Source organism: Mustela lutreola, chromosome 1 (assembly GCF_030435805.1).
Source record: "Mustela lutreola isolate mMusLut2 chromosome 1, mMusLut2.pri, whole genome shotgun sequence".
NCBI lineage: Eukaryota > Metazoa > Chordata > Mammalia > Carnivora > Mustelidae > Mustela > Mustela lutreola.
The window spans coordinates 150,731,187-150,748,579 of record NC_081290.1 but is presented as its reverse complement, the minus strand read 5'-3'; the positions used below and the strand labels follow the sequence as shown (position 1 = coordinate 150,748,579).

Sequence of the window (17,393 nt, the reverse complement as noted above, 5' to 3'; positions counted from 1 at the left end):
TCCCAGACCCCCGCCCAGTCGCGGGTTCCCCTCAGGTTTCTGGAAATAGCTGTCCCACACCCCCGGCCTCTTCCTTTTCTGACAGAATAAAGTCAGTATGCTTCTAATACCTCCACTTGTTCTAATATCCCCCCCAGGATAGCAGTGCCCCAGCTCCTGAACAGAGATAGGGGCATCTCCTAAGCTGTGGGCACCATCATTCCCTTTTCCCGGAGAGAGACAAAGAGAGGGAACCATTCTGAGAGAAAGCTATAATGAGTTCCGGGGCTATGGACCTAACGTAGGTCCTCACTGGACCTTCCTCCCAAGGCAGAGTGCCTGCCCCTGGCATGCTAGGTGGGCTCTGTCCCCCGATGGACAGAAAGCAGGGGACAGTCTTTCAGAAAAACGAGCAGCTGGGCAGGAACCCCCACACTCCAAGCCCATATGCTGTGACCCACCTCTGGGCTGGAGAGGGACCGACAGGAGAACAGAGGGGATTCCATGGCTGATGTCCCCTCAGAGGTAGAACGGCTGGGTACAAGGGTGCCAGAAGGGGACTTGGCCTCTGGCGTTCCCCCTCCTAATGATGGGTAGGACTGGGAACGTGGTTTTTGTGCTAGGGCTGCAGCGAGGACCCAAGGGGGTCTCTTCGACCCTGACCCCCACAGCCCGGACGGCATAGCCCCTACCTGGGGATGGCCCAGTCCTGGACGTGCTGCTTGAAGCGACACTCGTAGGTGAAGATCTTGTGGCTGACGTTGCTGCACTCCTTCTTCCTGGTAAACAGGAGCCAGAAGAAGCAGCGATTGATCCAGCCCACGAGGCCTGGCAGGAAGGTGCTAGAGGGACAGCACAGAGGGGCAATGAACAATCGTATTACAGGGATGCCTGGGTGGCTCAGTGGGTAAAGCGTCTGCCATCAGCTCAGGTCATGAACCCAGGGTCTTGGGACTGTGTCCCACGCCGGGCTCCCTGCTCAACAAAAGTCTGCTTCTCCCTCTCCCTGCTGCTCTGCTTGTGCTCTCTGACAAATAAATAAAATCTTAAAAAAAAAAAAAAATCAGGGGCGCCTGGGTGGCTCAGTGGGTTAAGCCTCTGCCTTTGGCTCAGGTCATGATCTCAGGGTCCGGGGACTGAGGCCCACATCGGGCTCTCTGCTCAGCAGGGAACCTGCTTCCTCCTCTCTCTCTGCCTGCCTCTCTGCCTACTTGTGATCTCTCTGTCAAATAAATAAATAAAATCTTTAAAAAAAAAAATAATTCTCCAGCATTTAGTGAGTCCTGGTGGTGTGCTTACAAACCACGGGCTAAGCTCCTTACAAACCTCATTCCCTACAGACTGCCGCTTCGCGGTCTCTGCAACTCGGACACCTTCTGGGGATACAGATGTCATTTCCACATCACCCTCCCAACCCTGCCAGAAGCCCCATGGGAACAGCTCACATGCGTGTCCCCACTCTGCTACTGAGGACTAGCTTTGTTTTCAGTGTTTGAAGTTTCTTCATTCTTAATTGTGGTAAAAAATACATAACACGAAATCCACCATCTTAGCCATTTTTAAGTATAAAGTTTAGCCATGTTAAGTATATTCACGTTGACCTGGAGTGACTCTCTGGAATCCTGCAGAGCTGAAACTCTGGCCCCAGTAAACATCTCCCCACTGCCCCTCTCTCAGCCTCTTTCTGTCTCCATGAACTTGACCCCTCTTGGGGTCTCCCAGAAGTACAATCGTACAGTATTTGCCTTCTGGGATTGGCTTCTTTCCCTCAGCATCTTGTCCTCAAGGTTAATCCATGTTGCCGCCTGCATCAGTGCGTCAGAACTGCCTTCCTTTTTAATAATATACAGCATATTAATAATACGCCATTTTAAGTGAGACTACATTTTGCTTATCCATTCCTCCATCGCACACGTGGGCTGCTTCCACCTTTTGGCTGATGTGAATAACGCTGCTGGGAACATGGGTGTGCAAAGATCTCTTTGAGTCCCTGCTTTTAATTCTTTTAGATACATACCCAAAGAGGACACAGGGGCCTGTCCCATCATCCCGTTCACGAGCCCGTTTCCTCCCCGCTCGGGCTCCTGTGTGCTGACTGGCTCTCCTCACGTTAGTGGCATAGCTTGTGCCTTTCCTGGAGTCACTTGAGCCTCCTGGTAACAAGGCTTGCCTAGCTTCTCCCTGCCTGCGGGTACCCTCTGCTAGGAAGCACCCTTACCACACTCCTGTCCTTTGTGGCATCCTTGCCATCTCATTTCCTGTCAAAAATCCATCTCAGCTGCTCAGAGCACCTCATGGCTGTTACAGATAAACAGTGGATTCACTTAGGTGGGGCACCAGAAACCACTGTGAGAAGGGAGTAAGCTCTACTGAACACCTTTCATGAAGACCCCATGTTGAATCCCAAACAACCCAACTGTTGCTAGCGGCTCTACTTTATATACGGGTAAACCACAGCTCAGAGAGGCTGAGCGATTTACCCAGAGTCACATGGCAGGAAAATGAAGGAGTGAGGACCAGAGTCCAAGTCCACTTGAATCCACAGGTCATGCTCCCCTCAAGGGCCCAAGCTGCCGAGTTTCTTGGGATTCAGAAAGGGTCCCCAGGTACCTGTTGCAGGGGTAGGGTTGGGGAAGGGTGTCAGCAGCTTCAAGGCAGATGCTCTCTGTTGTCTCCGAGGCCAGGGGCTATGGTGGGGCTCCCACTGGCTCCTGGGCGTGGGGCTATTCTAACCAGAGTTGCTGAGCTTGGCCTTGGCCCTGGCTCACCCTCCAGGGACCTGTTCCCAAGAGCCGGCCTTTCTGTCCTGGTCACCTCTGGCCACCAGCCTCACTCTTACAGTGGAACCCCACTGAACTCTTCAAAGACAGGCACCAGGCTTTTCAGTTGGCAATTTTTTTTTAAGCCTTTATTTATCCATTTGACAGAGAGAGAGAGAAAGAGACAGAGCACAAGCAGGGGAAGCAGCAGGCAGGGGGAGCCCGACGCAGGGCTCAATCCCAGGACTCTGAGATCATGACCTGAGCTGAAGGCAGTCGCCCAACCAACTGAGCCACCCAGGTGCCCTTTTATTTGGCATTTCTTACACAGATATCTAGGAGCCTTCCCCCAGGTGCCAGGCACTGTTTGGGGCACTGGGGTCTGAGTGCAATGGGAAAGACAAGAGTCCCTGCCCTTGCCAGGACATGGTGAGTTTGGCTGTGAAGCAGCCATTAAACCACCAAGAACCAGCTGTTATTCCCTTATTGTTCCCACACCTTCAGGCCACAGCTTAGTGAGCACCAGAGAGCGGCCGGGGTGAGCGGGATGGACGCAGTTTCCCGAAGCAGCCAAACCAGAGCCATGTGGGCTGAACTCAGAGTCTGCCGAGCTCTCACAGAGCGTCCACTCGGGCCAGGAAGTGGTAGCAGTGATTCAGAGCCCAATTTATTTGAGTGCTCCCTGGGTTTGGGCTCCCCAGACACACACACATAAAGCTGCCGAGAGGCTGTGATGGAAGGTGGAGAGAAAGCCTGAGTCGGCGTTTCCACTCATTCCCATCCATATTGTGCTGGAGCGGTGGCTCCCATGCAGGCTTCCTCACAGCTTCCTTACCCCTCCCTGTGCAGACACAGCGTATCCTGCTTCCATTTCACTCTCCTAACACTTTCCAGGCAGTTAGTCACCCCAGCGTGTGTCCCCTCAGGTGCCACCTGCAGCTCCATACCCCGGGGAAGGCCAACCCTTCCCCAGATCCCCGGATGCAGACCTACAGAGCCAAAGGTCTCAGCCACATCCAGGATGTGGCAAGAACTCCAGCTAGTTCTGAATGTCCTGTCATGGGTGCCACCCATGGGGGGTTTCTCTGCCCTTTTGGTAGGGAAAGATTTCTTAACAAGACACAGAAGTCCCCAAGGTGAAAGAAGAGATGGCCAAATTTTACTCAATTAACATTAAGTACATCTACATGTTAAAAAAAAAAAAAAAGCCATAAAAGTGAAATATGACACAAACAGGGAGATGTTGCAACACAAAAGCTGAGTGTTCAAGATAGACCAATAAAATCCTATGGAACAGTAAGAAAAAAAATGCCCACTCAATTCTTTAAAAGGGCAAAAAACATAAATAGGTGCTTCACAGGCAAGAAATCCGAAGGGTCCATAAAATGGAAAACTGGGCACTCTTCCTAGTAAGCATGGAAATAAGGACTAAGAACCACAGTAAGCTACTATTTAATACACATCACCTGAAAGTGTAAAAGCCTGACAATTCCAACTCTGAGCGGCTTGCGGAGCAAAGACTCGGACAGGGCTCAGCGGGGAAACTTGAGGAGGACAATTGGATGCACCAGGCTGAAGCTCCTCGGGCTCAATGGCCCAGGAATTTCACTCATGACAAAGTCTACTCAAGACAAATATAAAAAAGCACCAGGAGCAACGGTTGAGAATGCTCACAGCAATGTTGTTGGTAACGGGGGAAAAAAAAAAATTCTAGAAACAACCCAAATACTCAAGTATGGATAAACACAACATGGTAAATGCCTCCAGTGAAAAATGAGTAATTCCAGCTATCCCTATCAACATGGGTCATTCTCACTACGGAAGCTGAATTACAAATTTATTATTTCGGGATTCATAAAACTAAAGTATAAACAAAAGCAAGGGAATGATAAGCATAAAGTTCTGGGTGGTGGTTACTTCTTAGGAACCCCTTGGAGGCTGTGATCTGGGACTTCAGGAAGACCATGCCAATTGTACGTGTCTTGTTTCATTTCTTAAGCTGCTGGTAAACCCGTGGGTGCTTATTACATGATTCTTTATACATTTGTTTTCTGTATTATTTTGCATGTATAAAATATTTAAAAAAAATTATATGATGCCATCCCATGTCTTAGCTGAATACAGAGTTACCATTGAAGTCCCCTTAAAACCTTCCCCATCACTCAGCGTTCTGTGTCTGCCATGAACAGGCATAGCATGGGCCCTGAACATGAGCACAGCTTTTATTTGAGTTTAGTTTAGTTTATTATTTTTTTTAAAGATTTATTTATTTGACAAAGACAGACACAGTGAGAGAGGGAACACAAGCAGGGGGAATGGGAGAGGGAGAAGAAGGCTTCCCACCAAGCAGGGAGCCCAATGTGGGGCTTAAACCCACTGGGATCATGACCCAAGCCGAAGGCAGATGTCTAATGACGTAGCCACCCAGGCACCCCATTAGCACAGATTTTAGGCTGGGAAGGAGTTAGAAAACAGGACGAGAGAAGATTTACATCATCCAGACATTGGTATTTTTTTGAAAAGCTCCCCAGGTAATTTGAATGTACAGGCATGGTTGAAAATCACTGCTCTAGACCCAGGAGACACACCCAATCTACATGCATAAAGGCCAGTGTGTTGTTCTGATGGACCACATCCTCAACAGCATACAGCATATGCCGGGAAAAGGTACCCTTGCATTCCTACCTGACCCAGAGCAGGAACTCCAGTAAATAGAATCCAATGGCGTAGTCCCAAAACCAGTTGGCGCAGGAGGAGGGGGGCTGGGAAGAAGAATCTGTGATCAGTACAGGGGCAGATCTCAGCTGCTTTCCTACATATACGTATACGTATACATATCCTTAAACTTTAGTTAGTTAACATACAGTGTAATACTGGTTTCTGTAGAATTCAGTGGCTGCTTTCTGACCTATGCATCACAGTGTCCCCTTAGAGAGATATGTGTCCCAGGAGTAGCTGCCTGTGTGTGTTTGGGGGTGACCGACCTACCTACCAGTACAACTGAAAGCCTCACTTCTTGGTGACGCAGCCAAATCTCATGCCCCTTTCATGTCATGTGTATTCATGTATTTCTGTATGTATTTATTCTGCACAAGACAAAGATGTGCATTGGTCCCTCCATACGAGCCCATGAGGCAGGTATCCAGCGATCATCCTTTATGAGCCCCATGCCAGCCCCTAACACACAATGAGTGTCACTGCTTTTGTTTGACTTGTCCCCTGAACATTCATCCTAAGGGATGGCTTCATGTTCTGCTGAGCAGCAGCCCATTTGCTAAGGACATGGGGGAGAGACAAAACCACTGATTCCTTCACCTGTCCAGTTGGGGGTGGCAATGATGGGGGTGTTGGAGGGAAGGAGGGGGTGTATTAGATGGTTTGTCCAGGTATACCCTATGTTATCGTAGCCTGTCCTGCCAATACTTCTGCTCCCCTCTCCCACATCTAGGCTGTGCCTTGACCTCACTCCCACACATCCCTACCTGTGGTCACCTTGGATCCTTACTGGGCCAACTGTCCTTCCTCCTTCCACCCTGCTTCTGTCCTCACATTCAGCGATGCTCACTCTTGCTTTCCCTCTCATACCTCACTGATCATCAGGACAAAGACAAATGTCAGCCACCCTGGGGACTGCAGGCTGTGTGTAAGGATGGGATGATGCTGTTGCTACCTTGTTGGTGTGGTCCTGGTAGATGACGCTGACATTCTCGCTGTGCGGGAACCAGAGGAAGCGAAAGTATTCGGATTTCTTGAGGTGGCTGTCCAAGTTGTTAAGAACCTGACCCCCACAGAAGGAGAAAGGGAAGACTGTGTTGGTTACAGGATGATGGTGGGGGAAGTACCGGGAGTCAGGGCCTGGGGGTGCATCGGATTCTCCCCACCAAGAAAAATACTTACAATTCTCCTAACAATGCCAAATGACATGGAATGTGCCTTGGAATATGCTGGACATAAAGATGGTCCTTTTTGCATGTTGACTTCCCCAAGTAGCTCAGAGGAAAGAAATGATTTGTCTTGGCTGGAACAGTTCTTAGCTATGTGACTTTGGGCAAGGCGTGTAACATCCCTGTGCCTCAGGCTCCTCATCTATAAAATGGGACTAATCACAATACCCATGGCAGGACTGGTATGAACACCTAGAGTGTGCTTACCGTGGTGTCACAGACATGGTAAGCGCTGGACAGGTATAAGCTGCTGCTGCCGCTACCCTCGCACTGTCACCACTGCCATCATCATCATCCTTTATCCCCATAATGCCTGATGAACAGAAGAATCTTGCTCTAATATGACTCATCATTGCACTCCTGGAGATGATATCACAGAGCAAATAATGTCTCCCTAAAGCCCTACAAGTAGATATAGGACAATTTCTGAGACTGGGGTAGCCAGACTGGAGGTTGACAGGGAGCTGGGAGGTTGAGGAAAGGCACCACTGGTCTTGGAAGAAGTTCTGATTTGAGCCCTGGTCTTCAGCTTACCGGCTGTAAACCTTGGAGGAGCCCTGTACCCTGAGCTTTGGCTTTCCTATCCATCACACGTGAGCATTTGTGCAATGAAATGACATAATCTACATCAAAGCTCCTAAGTTCAGTGACTGCCCTGTGGGAGGCGCCCAAGGAACAGTCTGGTTCTGGATCTGGTCAATGCTAGCACACACACACATCAATATACCAGTGCGAATCCCCCAAAAGTCCCTAGCTGGGACTTCCAGAAAGCCCTCTTGAGTGCCCTGGGTAGCATCTCTCCATCTATAGAATGACGATAGTAATATCTTTCCTTCCTTCCTTCTAGGGCTGTTGTGAGGATCAGGGGCGATCATGGATTTAAAAGTATTTTATAGGGACGCCTGGGTGGGTGGCTCAGTTGTTAAATGTCTTCCTTCGGCTCAGCACGGAGCCTGCTTCTTCCTCTTCCTGCTGTTCTCCCTGTTTGCACTTGCTCTCTTGTTCCCTCTCTCTCTCTCTGACAAATAAATACATAAAATCTTTTAAAAAAAATAAAAATACTTTATAAGCTGTAAACTCAACATGTGAGGGAGGGAGGACAGAGTGTCAGGAAAAACAGGAAAAAAAAAAAAAAAAAGCTTACTGCCCAAACACATTGTGGGGAATTTGGTACTCAACATAGACCAATGACTGGATCCAATCATGGGACAATCCAGTGCCTAAAGAGGTTAGTGAGCTTTAGGAAGGATGGCCACATCCGATCAGGAAGGAAGGTGAAGTCAAGACGAAGCACTGAGATGAACCCATCTTGAACTTGAGTTTGGAGTGTCTGAGAGGGTAGAGCTTTAGAATTCTGATTCTTTGTTACGACTGTCAGGGAGGCCCCCTGATTTGCTAGCCAGTGCGTGGTACAGCCAGGAATACAAGGATGGGTTGGACGATTGCTACATTCAAGTGATGTGGCTGTCATCCTAACCCTCCCCCACCCCACCCTGGCTCCAGTCTGTTGGTCCCTTGTTGTATTTCTGCAAATGTCTCCCTAGCCTTCTCCTGTGACCCACTGCTGCTGCTGTGATATAGTCCACGCCCTTCTTAGCTGTCACCCATATTCTTTTTTTTTTTTTTTAAGATTTTATTTTTTTGACAGAGTGAGAGATCACAAGTAGGCAGAGAGGCAGGCAGATAGAGAGGGGGAAGCAGGCTCCCTGCTGAGCAGAGCGCCTGATGCAGGGCTCCATCCCAGGACCCTGAGATCATGACCTGAGCCGAAGGCAGAGGCTTAACCCACTGAGCCACCCAGGCACCCCCGTCACCCATACTCTTGCACGGCCTCATACTAGCCCCCCTTTCTCATCTCCCCAGACAACATCTACAGAGAACATACAAAGCACAGCTCAGAAATCCTCAGCAGCTCTCTATCCTATAGAATAAAGCCCACACAACTTAGTTCAGCAGCCATGACCTCCATCCACAAACACTGTCTGATAAATAGCCACTGGCCCCACATGGCCATTGAGCCCTGAAAAGTGACATTATCTGAATGGAGATGTGTGTAATTCAAATGCTCCTCATAAAGCCATCTCCTCCCATTCTAAGTGGCTTCTACATACACTGCATTCATCTCAGAACTAGATTGTCGTTACTGAAGCATCTCTCTCTCTCTGAAATTGGGCAGCATTCTCTTCCAGGTCAGGGACTGTTTCACCCAGCTTTGACTCCCCCTGCTAGAGCGCAGATAAGTACAATTTTTGTAAAGAACCAGACAGGACATATTTCAGGCTTTGGGGGCCAAATGGTCTCTGTTGCAATACTGAACTCTGCTGTGGTAGCGTGAAAGCCATTACAGACAATACATTGACAATGGGTGTGGTTGTGTGCCAATAAAAGTTTATTTACAAAAGCAGGCAGTGAGACAGATTTTGCCTGCAGGCTGTGCCTTCTCAACCCCTTGCCTTAGAGCTGCTGGCACAATGCCTTGCACAGAAAATGCTGGAGTACCCTATCACTCCTTATTAGAAGAGGAAGGACTTTCCTACTGTGCTGAAGGCCCAGGAAAAGTTCGGGATGAAATTCCAAAGCCCCTGTCTCTATCACTTCCATCCTGATAGGGTGAGGAACCCATGGCCCACAGGATTCACATGTGGGGAGCCTCTGCGCAGAGCTAATTTTTCCCCTGGGAGAGCCAGGAACACAGCCTGTTGGCTTGGCCTGAAGGATGGGGCTGGGACACTGGGAAGAAGAAAACCACCCCGTCTCCTCCTCGTTGGCATCCCAGGCCACCCCCCTCTATTGCCCAGAACCCCAACTGTAAATGTAATAATGACGCCCTTCTCAGCTCTGGTGCCGGAATTCAGCTTCCTACACAGACGGGAGTGATGAGACTCAGGCCCTCATTCCATTTTGTGCCTCTCTCCTGACACCAGCCATTTGATTTCCTCCTTGCATAAAAGAAACAAGGCATATATTCCCCAGTCCAACACACAACTGTAAGCTTCTAGAGGCATGAACCATGCATAATGAAGCTCTGGACTCTCCGTGGCCCCCAACTGAGCACCAAGACGCTGCTGAACGGTGGTGATACAGTGACACCTCTGCCCTGCCAAACACACACACACTGTAAATTAAAGTCTCTCCTTCAGGACCCACAAACAATCCTATCTGGAGGAAGATGGTCCCTAGGATCATGGACTTCCTTGATCTGACTTGGGTCTCCTGGGAGCACTACCACAACAATTTGGGTCCCAGAGGAATCTCTCCCTTGGCACATTACAGGCATGAAGGGTTCTAGCAGATTCTTTCCCCCCAGATTTTGATGTTGTAGCACTGCTGAGCTGGCTTTTGAGAACTGGCTATCAGGCTTGGGAGCAGAGGGCTCCAAGTTGACAGGTGTGTGTTGGGGTTGGGGGTTACTCAGCCTCAGCAAAGTGGTTGGCATCTGGACAGGTTGGTGACACACTAAAACCAATCCTGCTTCCTGGGGCCCTACAGGAGCGGTGACAAGGCAGCCAGCTGTCATCATCACATCTCACTATGCTTTGGGTGGCATAAAGGGCAAAAAGGTTGACAACAATTTCTAAGATCTTCATGCCTTCTGAAGATGGGAGCAGATGAGGAAAATCCCAGGAAGGATGGATTTTGAATAAACTGCTGATCAACTGACCTTGAATTACCTTGCATTGAGCACTGCCTTGTATTTTGTGGGTGCTGGGGAGTAAGAAACCTCAGATAAATCCCTGCCCTCCAGAAACAAGTCACCAAGCAGCCAAAGGGAAGGGGGAACATTTCAAGAAGTGGTGACAATGTCCAGGAGCAAAACGGGTGACCAGCACCCCTAGCCTGGAAAGTAGAGCTTTGACTTGGATTTGGGGGATCCACACACAGCAGATGTTTCTAGGTAATATTCTGTGAGTAAAGTCAGAGCGAGGAGGCACTGGGGGTTCCTCTCTCTGAGGCTCTAAAGAAAAGGGCAGAGGGTTCACCTGTTGTGTTTCCTTGAGTCCTGACAACATCTCACAGGGACAGTGGAGCTCTTATTAGAGACTCCTCCAGACTCACACAGTGTCAGCAAAGACATGGGGCTTCAAACCTGATAGTCTGACTTGGAGAGATATTTCCAAGCTCTTCACCGCACCCCTCATGATGGGTCTACTTGGGCTCTTCCAAAGTTCAAGACTAGAAGACCCACGGTAGGTATTTTATAGACACGTCCTGGAAGGCAGGAAAGAGGAGAAAAGGGAAGGAAAGACATAATAAGGGAAGGAAAAGTGGCGGAGCAGCTAGTGTTCGAACTTAACTTTATGTGCAAGAAGCGACTGTCATTCTCCTTCGTCCTGGTTTCTGGTCCTCCTACTGCTCAAATGCTCCTCCTGTAGCCCAGGACTAGTCAACCTGGAGGGCTTGGCCATCAGGGACAAGCCCATGGTCAGACAGGACATGCGCTGCGGAGCTGCGCACATCGTGGAGCTGCCAACACAGAGCAGCAGCTTGCCACCCCCATGGAGGTGGGAGTTTCCTGGCAACCTAAATGGCCAAAAACAAGGAGTAGCTACCAATGTCAGAACAGGAGGCTGCCCTGTCTTCCTCTTGGTTCTCAAAAACTCAGGCCTCGTGAAGGTTAAGTTTACGAGGTTAGTTTTCCTTTTAGATGAGAGGGAAAACATCCCAGGCTGAGCAAGGGGAAGAAGCTGTTCTAATGACCATTTTCTGATCCTTCCCTCTGCTTCCATGGGTTTGTTTCCTTTGAGGGGAGCAAGGTCTGTGTTGTGTGGCTTTCCATATCCACTTAGCTCCTTTTCCTAAGCATTCAAAGCCTCTCGGAGGGGCCCTTTAAAGGCTGATTTGAGTGGAGAGAGCAAAAGCAAATTAAATATGGGGCCATCTATTGCACAGCCACCTTGGAATAAATCACAGGGCTGCAGATGCTGCTGACCTTCTGCGGCAGTCCTTGTTTCTGCCTGTGCGAGTGTGGGGAGGGCTGTGGGCGGGTTCCACGGAAGCTGATGATGGGTTTCTCAGGGAGGAAGGCCACCTCTGCATCAGTGGTGGGGGAGAGCAGCAGTCACCCACTCACAGAAAGGGGGTGATCCACAGAGTGCTTGCTGTCTCACAGACTCCTACTCCATGAGCCCCCTTGGGGTGAACTGGGGTCTATGTGGGAGCCATGAGGGGATGTTCCTTACAGGGCTCATGCCTCTCCTCAGGGGCAGGGCCCAGGCACTTCACCAGATGCTCCAAAGGAGAGAAACAGTAATGCCAGAGGTGACTCTTGCCTCCAGGGTGTGGCGAGCAGGTGGGGGGACAGCTTCGAATCCAAGTGCTGCTCCAACAGAATGTTGGAGCTGAGAAAGCTCTTAGGGGCCATCTGCTCTGACCCTGCTTTTAAAAGGTAAAGAAACTGGGGAGCCCAAATGTGAGGGATTTGCTCAATCAGGGCCAGACTTGGGGGGCTCTGCCTCCCTCCCCAGAGACCTTTCCTTACATCCTGTTGAGTGTTTATTGGTATGTGATTGTGCGTGTGTGTGGGGGGGCTACTTTGTCTTTTAGGAGAGCAGCTCTCTACTGCTATTTCTCATGTGTCATCACAACCTTTCAAAATCAAAGAAGTCAGGGGGCGCCTGGGTGGCTCAGTCAGTTCTAAGCGTCTGCCTTCGGCTTGGGTCATGGGTTCGAGCTCCACATCAGGCTCTCTGCTCAGCAGGGAGCCTACTTCTCCCTCTTCCTCTGCCTGCCACTCCCCCTGTTTGTGCTCTCTCTCTCTGTCAAATAAATAAATAAAATATTTTTAAAGAAAACTAAAGAAGTTGGAAGCTATGAGAACATAGCCCATTGCCTAGAGTCACTTAGAATTTTCGAGGATGTCATGTCTAAGTTAGAAGTCTCCATGTTGAGGTAAATTGGAGGCAAAAAAAATCCTTGAGCTCTGGATAGACACAGAGGCCAGCCCATGTGTGTGTGTGTGTGTGTGTGTGTGTGTGTGTGCATGCACACACATGTGTGAGTGTGCTGGGGTAGAGTAGAGGCCTGAGCTCAGGCTCCCCTAGAATCAAGACTTGGCTATAATTACTATTAGTCGATCTCAGCTGGGCCAGGGGAGGAGCAGAAAGAGAACAGACCAGGTACCAGGAGACCGTCCATCCACTCAGCTGTAATATCCTAGCAGGAACCTGGGGGCTGGTCCTACTGACAAAAAGCAGCCATTTTTTAAAAATCTCCAGGTCAAAACCTTCAGCTTAAATTAACAAGTGGTGACCTATGTGAGAGGCAGGAAAATAGATTCAACTATCAAACACATGACAGCCCCTTCCCGCCTGGAAGTGGTCTGTGCTGTACTTCCATCCCTTAACCTGCCCTATGCTCCACTGGAACCATCTCGCCAAGGTCAGCTACAACCTCCTCATGACCACACCGGTTAACACTCCAATTCCTCATGGAACTGGACCCCGTTGCCAGCTCCGTCCCGGACTCCTGGCATCCCTTACCCTTGTGGCCAAGATCTCCTCATTGGCTTCATTCCTCTATCACCCATTCTCCTCGGCCTCCTTCTTGACACCCTCCCCATCTTCTTATCCACTCGCTTCACACCCAAACCCACCCTCTCTGGGTGATCTTGCCTATCCTGTGACCACCTGGAGGGTGGACGACCCCTACTTTGGCCTGAACTGTATCCATTCCACATTCATATATCAAAATCCTAACCCCCAGGACCTCGTAATAGGACTGTATTTGGAGACAGCACAGACCACTTCCAGGCGGGAAGGGGCTGTCATGTGTTTGATAGTTGAATCTATTTTCCTGCCTCTCACATAGGTCACCACTTGTTAATTTAAGCTGAAGGTTTTGACCTGGAGATTTTTAAAAAATGGCTGCTTTTTGTCAGTAGGACCAGCCCCCAGGTTAAATGAGGTCATTGGGTGGGTTCCAGTCCAACATGACTAACACCCTTGTAAGAAGAGAGTAGGACACAGATACACATAGACAGGAGACCACGTGAGGACATGCAAGAAGACAGCCGTCTATAAGCCAAGGGAAGAGTGCTCCGAGGAACCAACCCTGTAGACATCTTGGTCCAGTCCATGCTATTTGTTACCACGGCCCCAGCAGACTAACACAACCCCTCAATCTCTACCTCCAGCCTCTGCCTCCTGCCCGAGTTCCAGTACGAGCTGCCTTTCAATACCTCCACGTGAGGCACCTCAAACCCGAGTTCCCAGGCTAAACTCATCATCTTGCTCCCCACACCTGCTGTGCCTCCTTGGATTCTCCACCTCCATGGGAGCGCTCTTTCTGCCTCCCGCTTCTGACTCCCTCAACTCCACACTCAGCTGCCAAGTCCTACTGGGTCCTCATCTTAAGTATCTCTTGAACTTGTGCCCTAAAAAAAATGGGCTTGGCTCTGTATTTCAGCCCCTTGAGTACCTCTCCAGTCTATGCCCACTCTATCTCATTCTCTCCCACATCCCCCTCCCAGCTCTGACTCTGGTCAGAGCTCTCTCTGCCAAGCTCCCTTGGGACTTGGCGGTTGTTATGAACTACTTCCTTGGCTCCTGGCTGGGCCATCTGCACTGGCTACTATCTCCAGTGTCAAGTCCCAGAGCAGGTTGCTTAGTCTGTTGGTTTTGTTGAGGAGAAGAAGGGGATACCCAAGTTTCCCAGCTGAAGCCTGAGAGGAAGGCATGGGATGTATCTCAGTGGGGGTCCCTGCCACATCTTGCCCCATGACCAGCATGGAGGGGTCATCCCCCTAAGAAGTAGAAAAGGGAAAGCCTGAGAATTCTAGAGGCACGAGGGCTAAAGGGAAAATCAATCCTTGCAGCAGGTGGTCAGAATATTATTCTGTGGTCTCAGGAATTACCCTGGAGTTTCGAATGCTGACCCCACAGGAGGCCTCAGCCAACACGCCTGGCACAGAACAGAATGTAAGATGCTTTCTGAACCCCACTTGGGGTGAACAGGGGTCTAGACTTGCCCTCTAGCACTGGTGGGGAAGATTGTAGCTGGCTGAGCCAGGCCTAGGTGGCATCAAAGGACTCCAGGTCTGGGCTGGTTCCAGCCAGACCCTTGTGGGCCTCCCTGGCTTAGCCACACCTTGTCCCTGCCAAACAGTTCCATGAAATGTCCTTGTCCCAAAATAGTCCTACTTTCTTGAGCCAAGGCTCAGGCAGTTATTTGCCAATTATTTGCCAATCAGACTCAGTACTGGTACTGCAGGGATCAACGCCGCCTCCCATCATAGCTGTGCAATCCCTTTCTTACCACCAACTGGGAGATCTGGGAATCTATTTCCACCAAACACCATGCCTCTGAGTAAGGGGGCCTTCAGAATGTAGGGCTTTGCCCTCTGGCTTCATGCATTAAAAATTCTGAGGTAAGGATTTTAGACCTGGTTCTAAGTAACTGTATTCTTCTTTTATCACTGACTAGATGCCACTGGGGACATATTTTAATACTGAATTAGATAATTTATGTGTGTTACCTGATATAATCCTCAGATTCAATACTTCAAGGTCGGTATCTCCAACTTTCTTTTTGGATGAGGAAACTAGGGCTTAATAAGTTTAAATGACAGGCTCAAGGTCACAGCTTAGAAGTGGCAGAGCCAGCAGTCAAGGCCAGGTCAACTGGATAGCCAATCCCACCCTACCCATGTTGGGTCAGTAATGCTTACATCATTCACTATTTCAACTGTGCAGAGGGTCTACTCATATTGAATGATAAGATGACCATGGAGGTGCTTGAAGACCAAGGACCTTGAACCATAGATTTGACTCCCATAGACTTAGTGATTACCAGGCATTTCAGGGCTGCTGCATGCTACCCATCCATCCACGTGTCCATCCGTGCATCTGTGTATTCATGAAACCAATTATCTATCCATCCATCCATCCATCCATCCACATATCTGTATGTCTGTGCAACTGTAAATCCATGCACCCAGCTGTCCGTGCATCCATCCATCCATCCATCCATCCATCCATCCATCCATGCATCGATCCATCTCTCCAGTCAGCCAGCCAGCCAACATGGTTTTCGTTCATTCCCAAAACATCGCCATCAGTCAGAAGTCATCCTTTCCACCCTCCATCATCTGGATCCACATTCCTTGTGTGTTACCTTGGGCAGCCAGCCCAATGCAAAGTTAGCCCACCCGCTTGGCTGTGAAGAAGCCATTGTAAAGGGAATCCTGGGCACCTGCTACAGCTCAGTGCAGAGTTAATGCCTTCCCAGAGCACCCAACCTCCCTTCTCACCCATATGTCTGCCAACCCCAGGCAGTTCCTCTGAGCTTCACTGACCTGCTCAGAAAGGGATGTGACCACAGTATCCTTGAGGCAAGGAAGATCTAGAAAGGTCAGCCCACTCCCCTATTCAGGGGGCCTGCAGAGCCCCCCGGGGCCGTCAGTGGAGCATGACCTACCGGTCAGCATCCTCCCTTTATTTTCTGAGGTTGAGCAGGGGCGAGGAAGATGCCAGTACCTCTTCCAGGGTGGAGGGGAAGGAGACCTCCTGCAAGTGGAACTGGGGCACACACTGCAGGGTGACGGTGAGGATCACTCCCAGGCAGCCCAGGTGCACCCGCGCCGCCTGGAACACCTCTGCGTTGCTGGACTCGGAGCACTTCAGAATGGTCCCATCGGCCGTCAGCAGGGTCAGCGCCACCACCTAGCCGTGGAGAGCAGTGCTTCAGAACCCCGGTGGCATTTCCCTTAGACCCCAGCTGAGGCCTTCCCTGCCCTGTATGTCCTGGGAAGCCAGGAGGGGAGGTGTCTATCCCCGGAAGATCAATGCCACCTGGCCACAGGGCAATGGGGAACCGGAGAATCTGTCCAGCAGCATCAGCCCCCGCACTCTTACCCCCAGTGCCCATTTCCAGAGGAATCCTCTTTTCTCACCGGTTTAAGTACTTCTCCACACCCTGCTACCTGCTCATTCAGATGGAAATTGCTTTTGACTTGTGTAGTTGGCGGCTGGGGGCTCCGGGTGAGAGAACAGACAAAGCCAAACTAATTCTCATTAACAGCGACCAATTCCAGAGGGGAGAAATTGGCAGAAATGGGGCACAATGGCCATCTGTAGGAGTGAGGGCATCAGAATCGTTTTTGTAGAAACCAGATTTTGTTCATGATCCAGAGCTGTGAGTAAGAACTGGCCAGTGAAACCCCTCGGCAGGGTCCAGCCACAGATAAAGGTAGGCACTTCTCTACTAGCTGTGTGACCTTGGGCATGTTACCCAACCTCTCTGTTTCCTCATCTGCAAAATGAGGACAATAACTGTCTCAGAGACAGTGTGTGCCATATCCAGCTGAGTATCTGCTGTACAGGGGACGTTGAAATGTCAATCCCCCTCCCCTCGATCCCGGCCCTTGGCATAATATAAAACAGCAGGCCTCTCTCGCTCCTTTCCAGCTGAGCTCCCTAAGAAAAGGGGATAGGAAATCTGTGCATTTCGATTTGTGGTCACCCAGAATTATTTCATACTCTGCTGAACATTCCCCCCGAGCTTGGAGAGAGTCGTGGAATGTCCACAGAGGGCTCCATGTGCCAGAGGATCAGGTCCCACAAAGACCAGCATGCTTTGCTGTGGCAGCTCTTGCCTGTGGGAGGGGCCGAGCGCAATGAACACAGGTGCCCTTGGTTGGTTTCCCCTTTCCTGGCTCAGGCCAGGACACCCTTTACCTGCCTGGGGATTCTGTGTGGCTTTGTGGTAGAAAGAG

The 17,393-nt window shown here is 50.1% G+C and overlaps 1 protein-coding gene across 1 annotated transcript in view; it reads right to left on the bottom strand.

The window, feature by feature from the left end:
* LOC131833320 (L-gulonolactone oxidase) overlaps window positions 1–17,393 on the bottom strand; it is a 31,734-nt gene that overhangs the window by 3,862 nt on the left and 10,479 nt on the right. The window contains exons 6-9 of the mRNA XM_059176434.1: window positions 16,156–16,341; window positions 6,409–6,516; window positions 5,424–5,500; window positions 672–821 (exon numbers count right to left, since the gene is read on the bottom strand). Coding sequence (XP_059032417.1) covers window positions 672–821; window positions 5,424–5,500; window positions 6,409–6,516; window positions 16,156–16,341 — 521 coding nt within the window. The remainder of the gene's footprint in view (window positions 1–671; window positions 822–5,423; window positions 5,501–6,408; window positions 6,517–16,155; window positions 16,342–17,393) is intronic.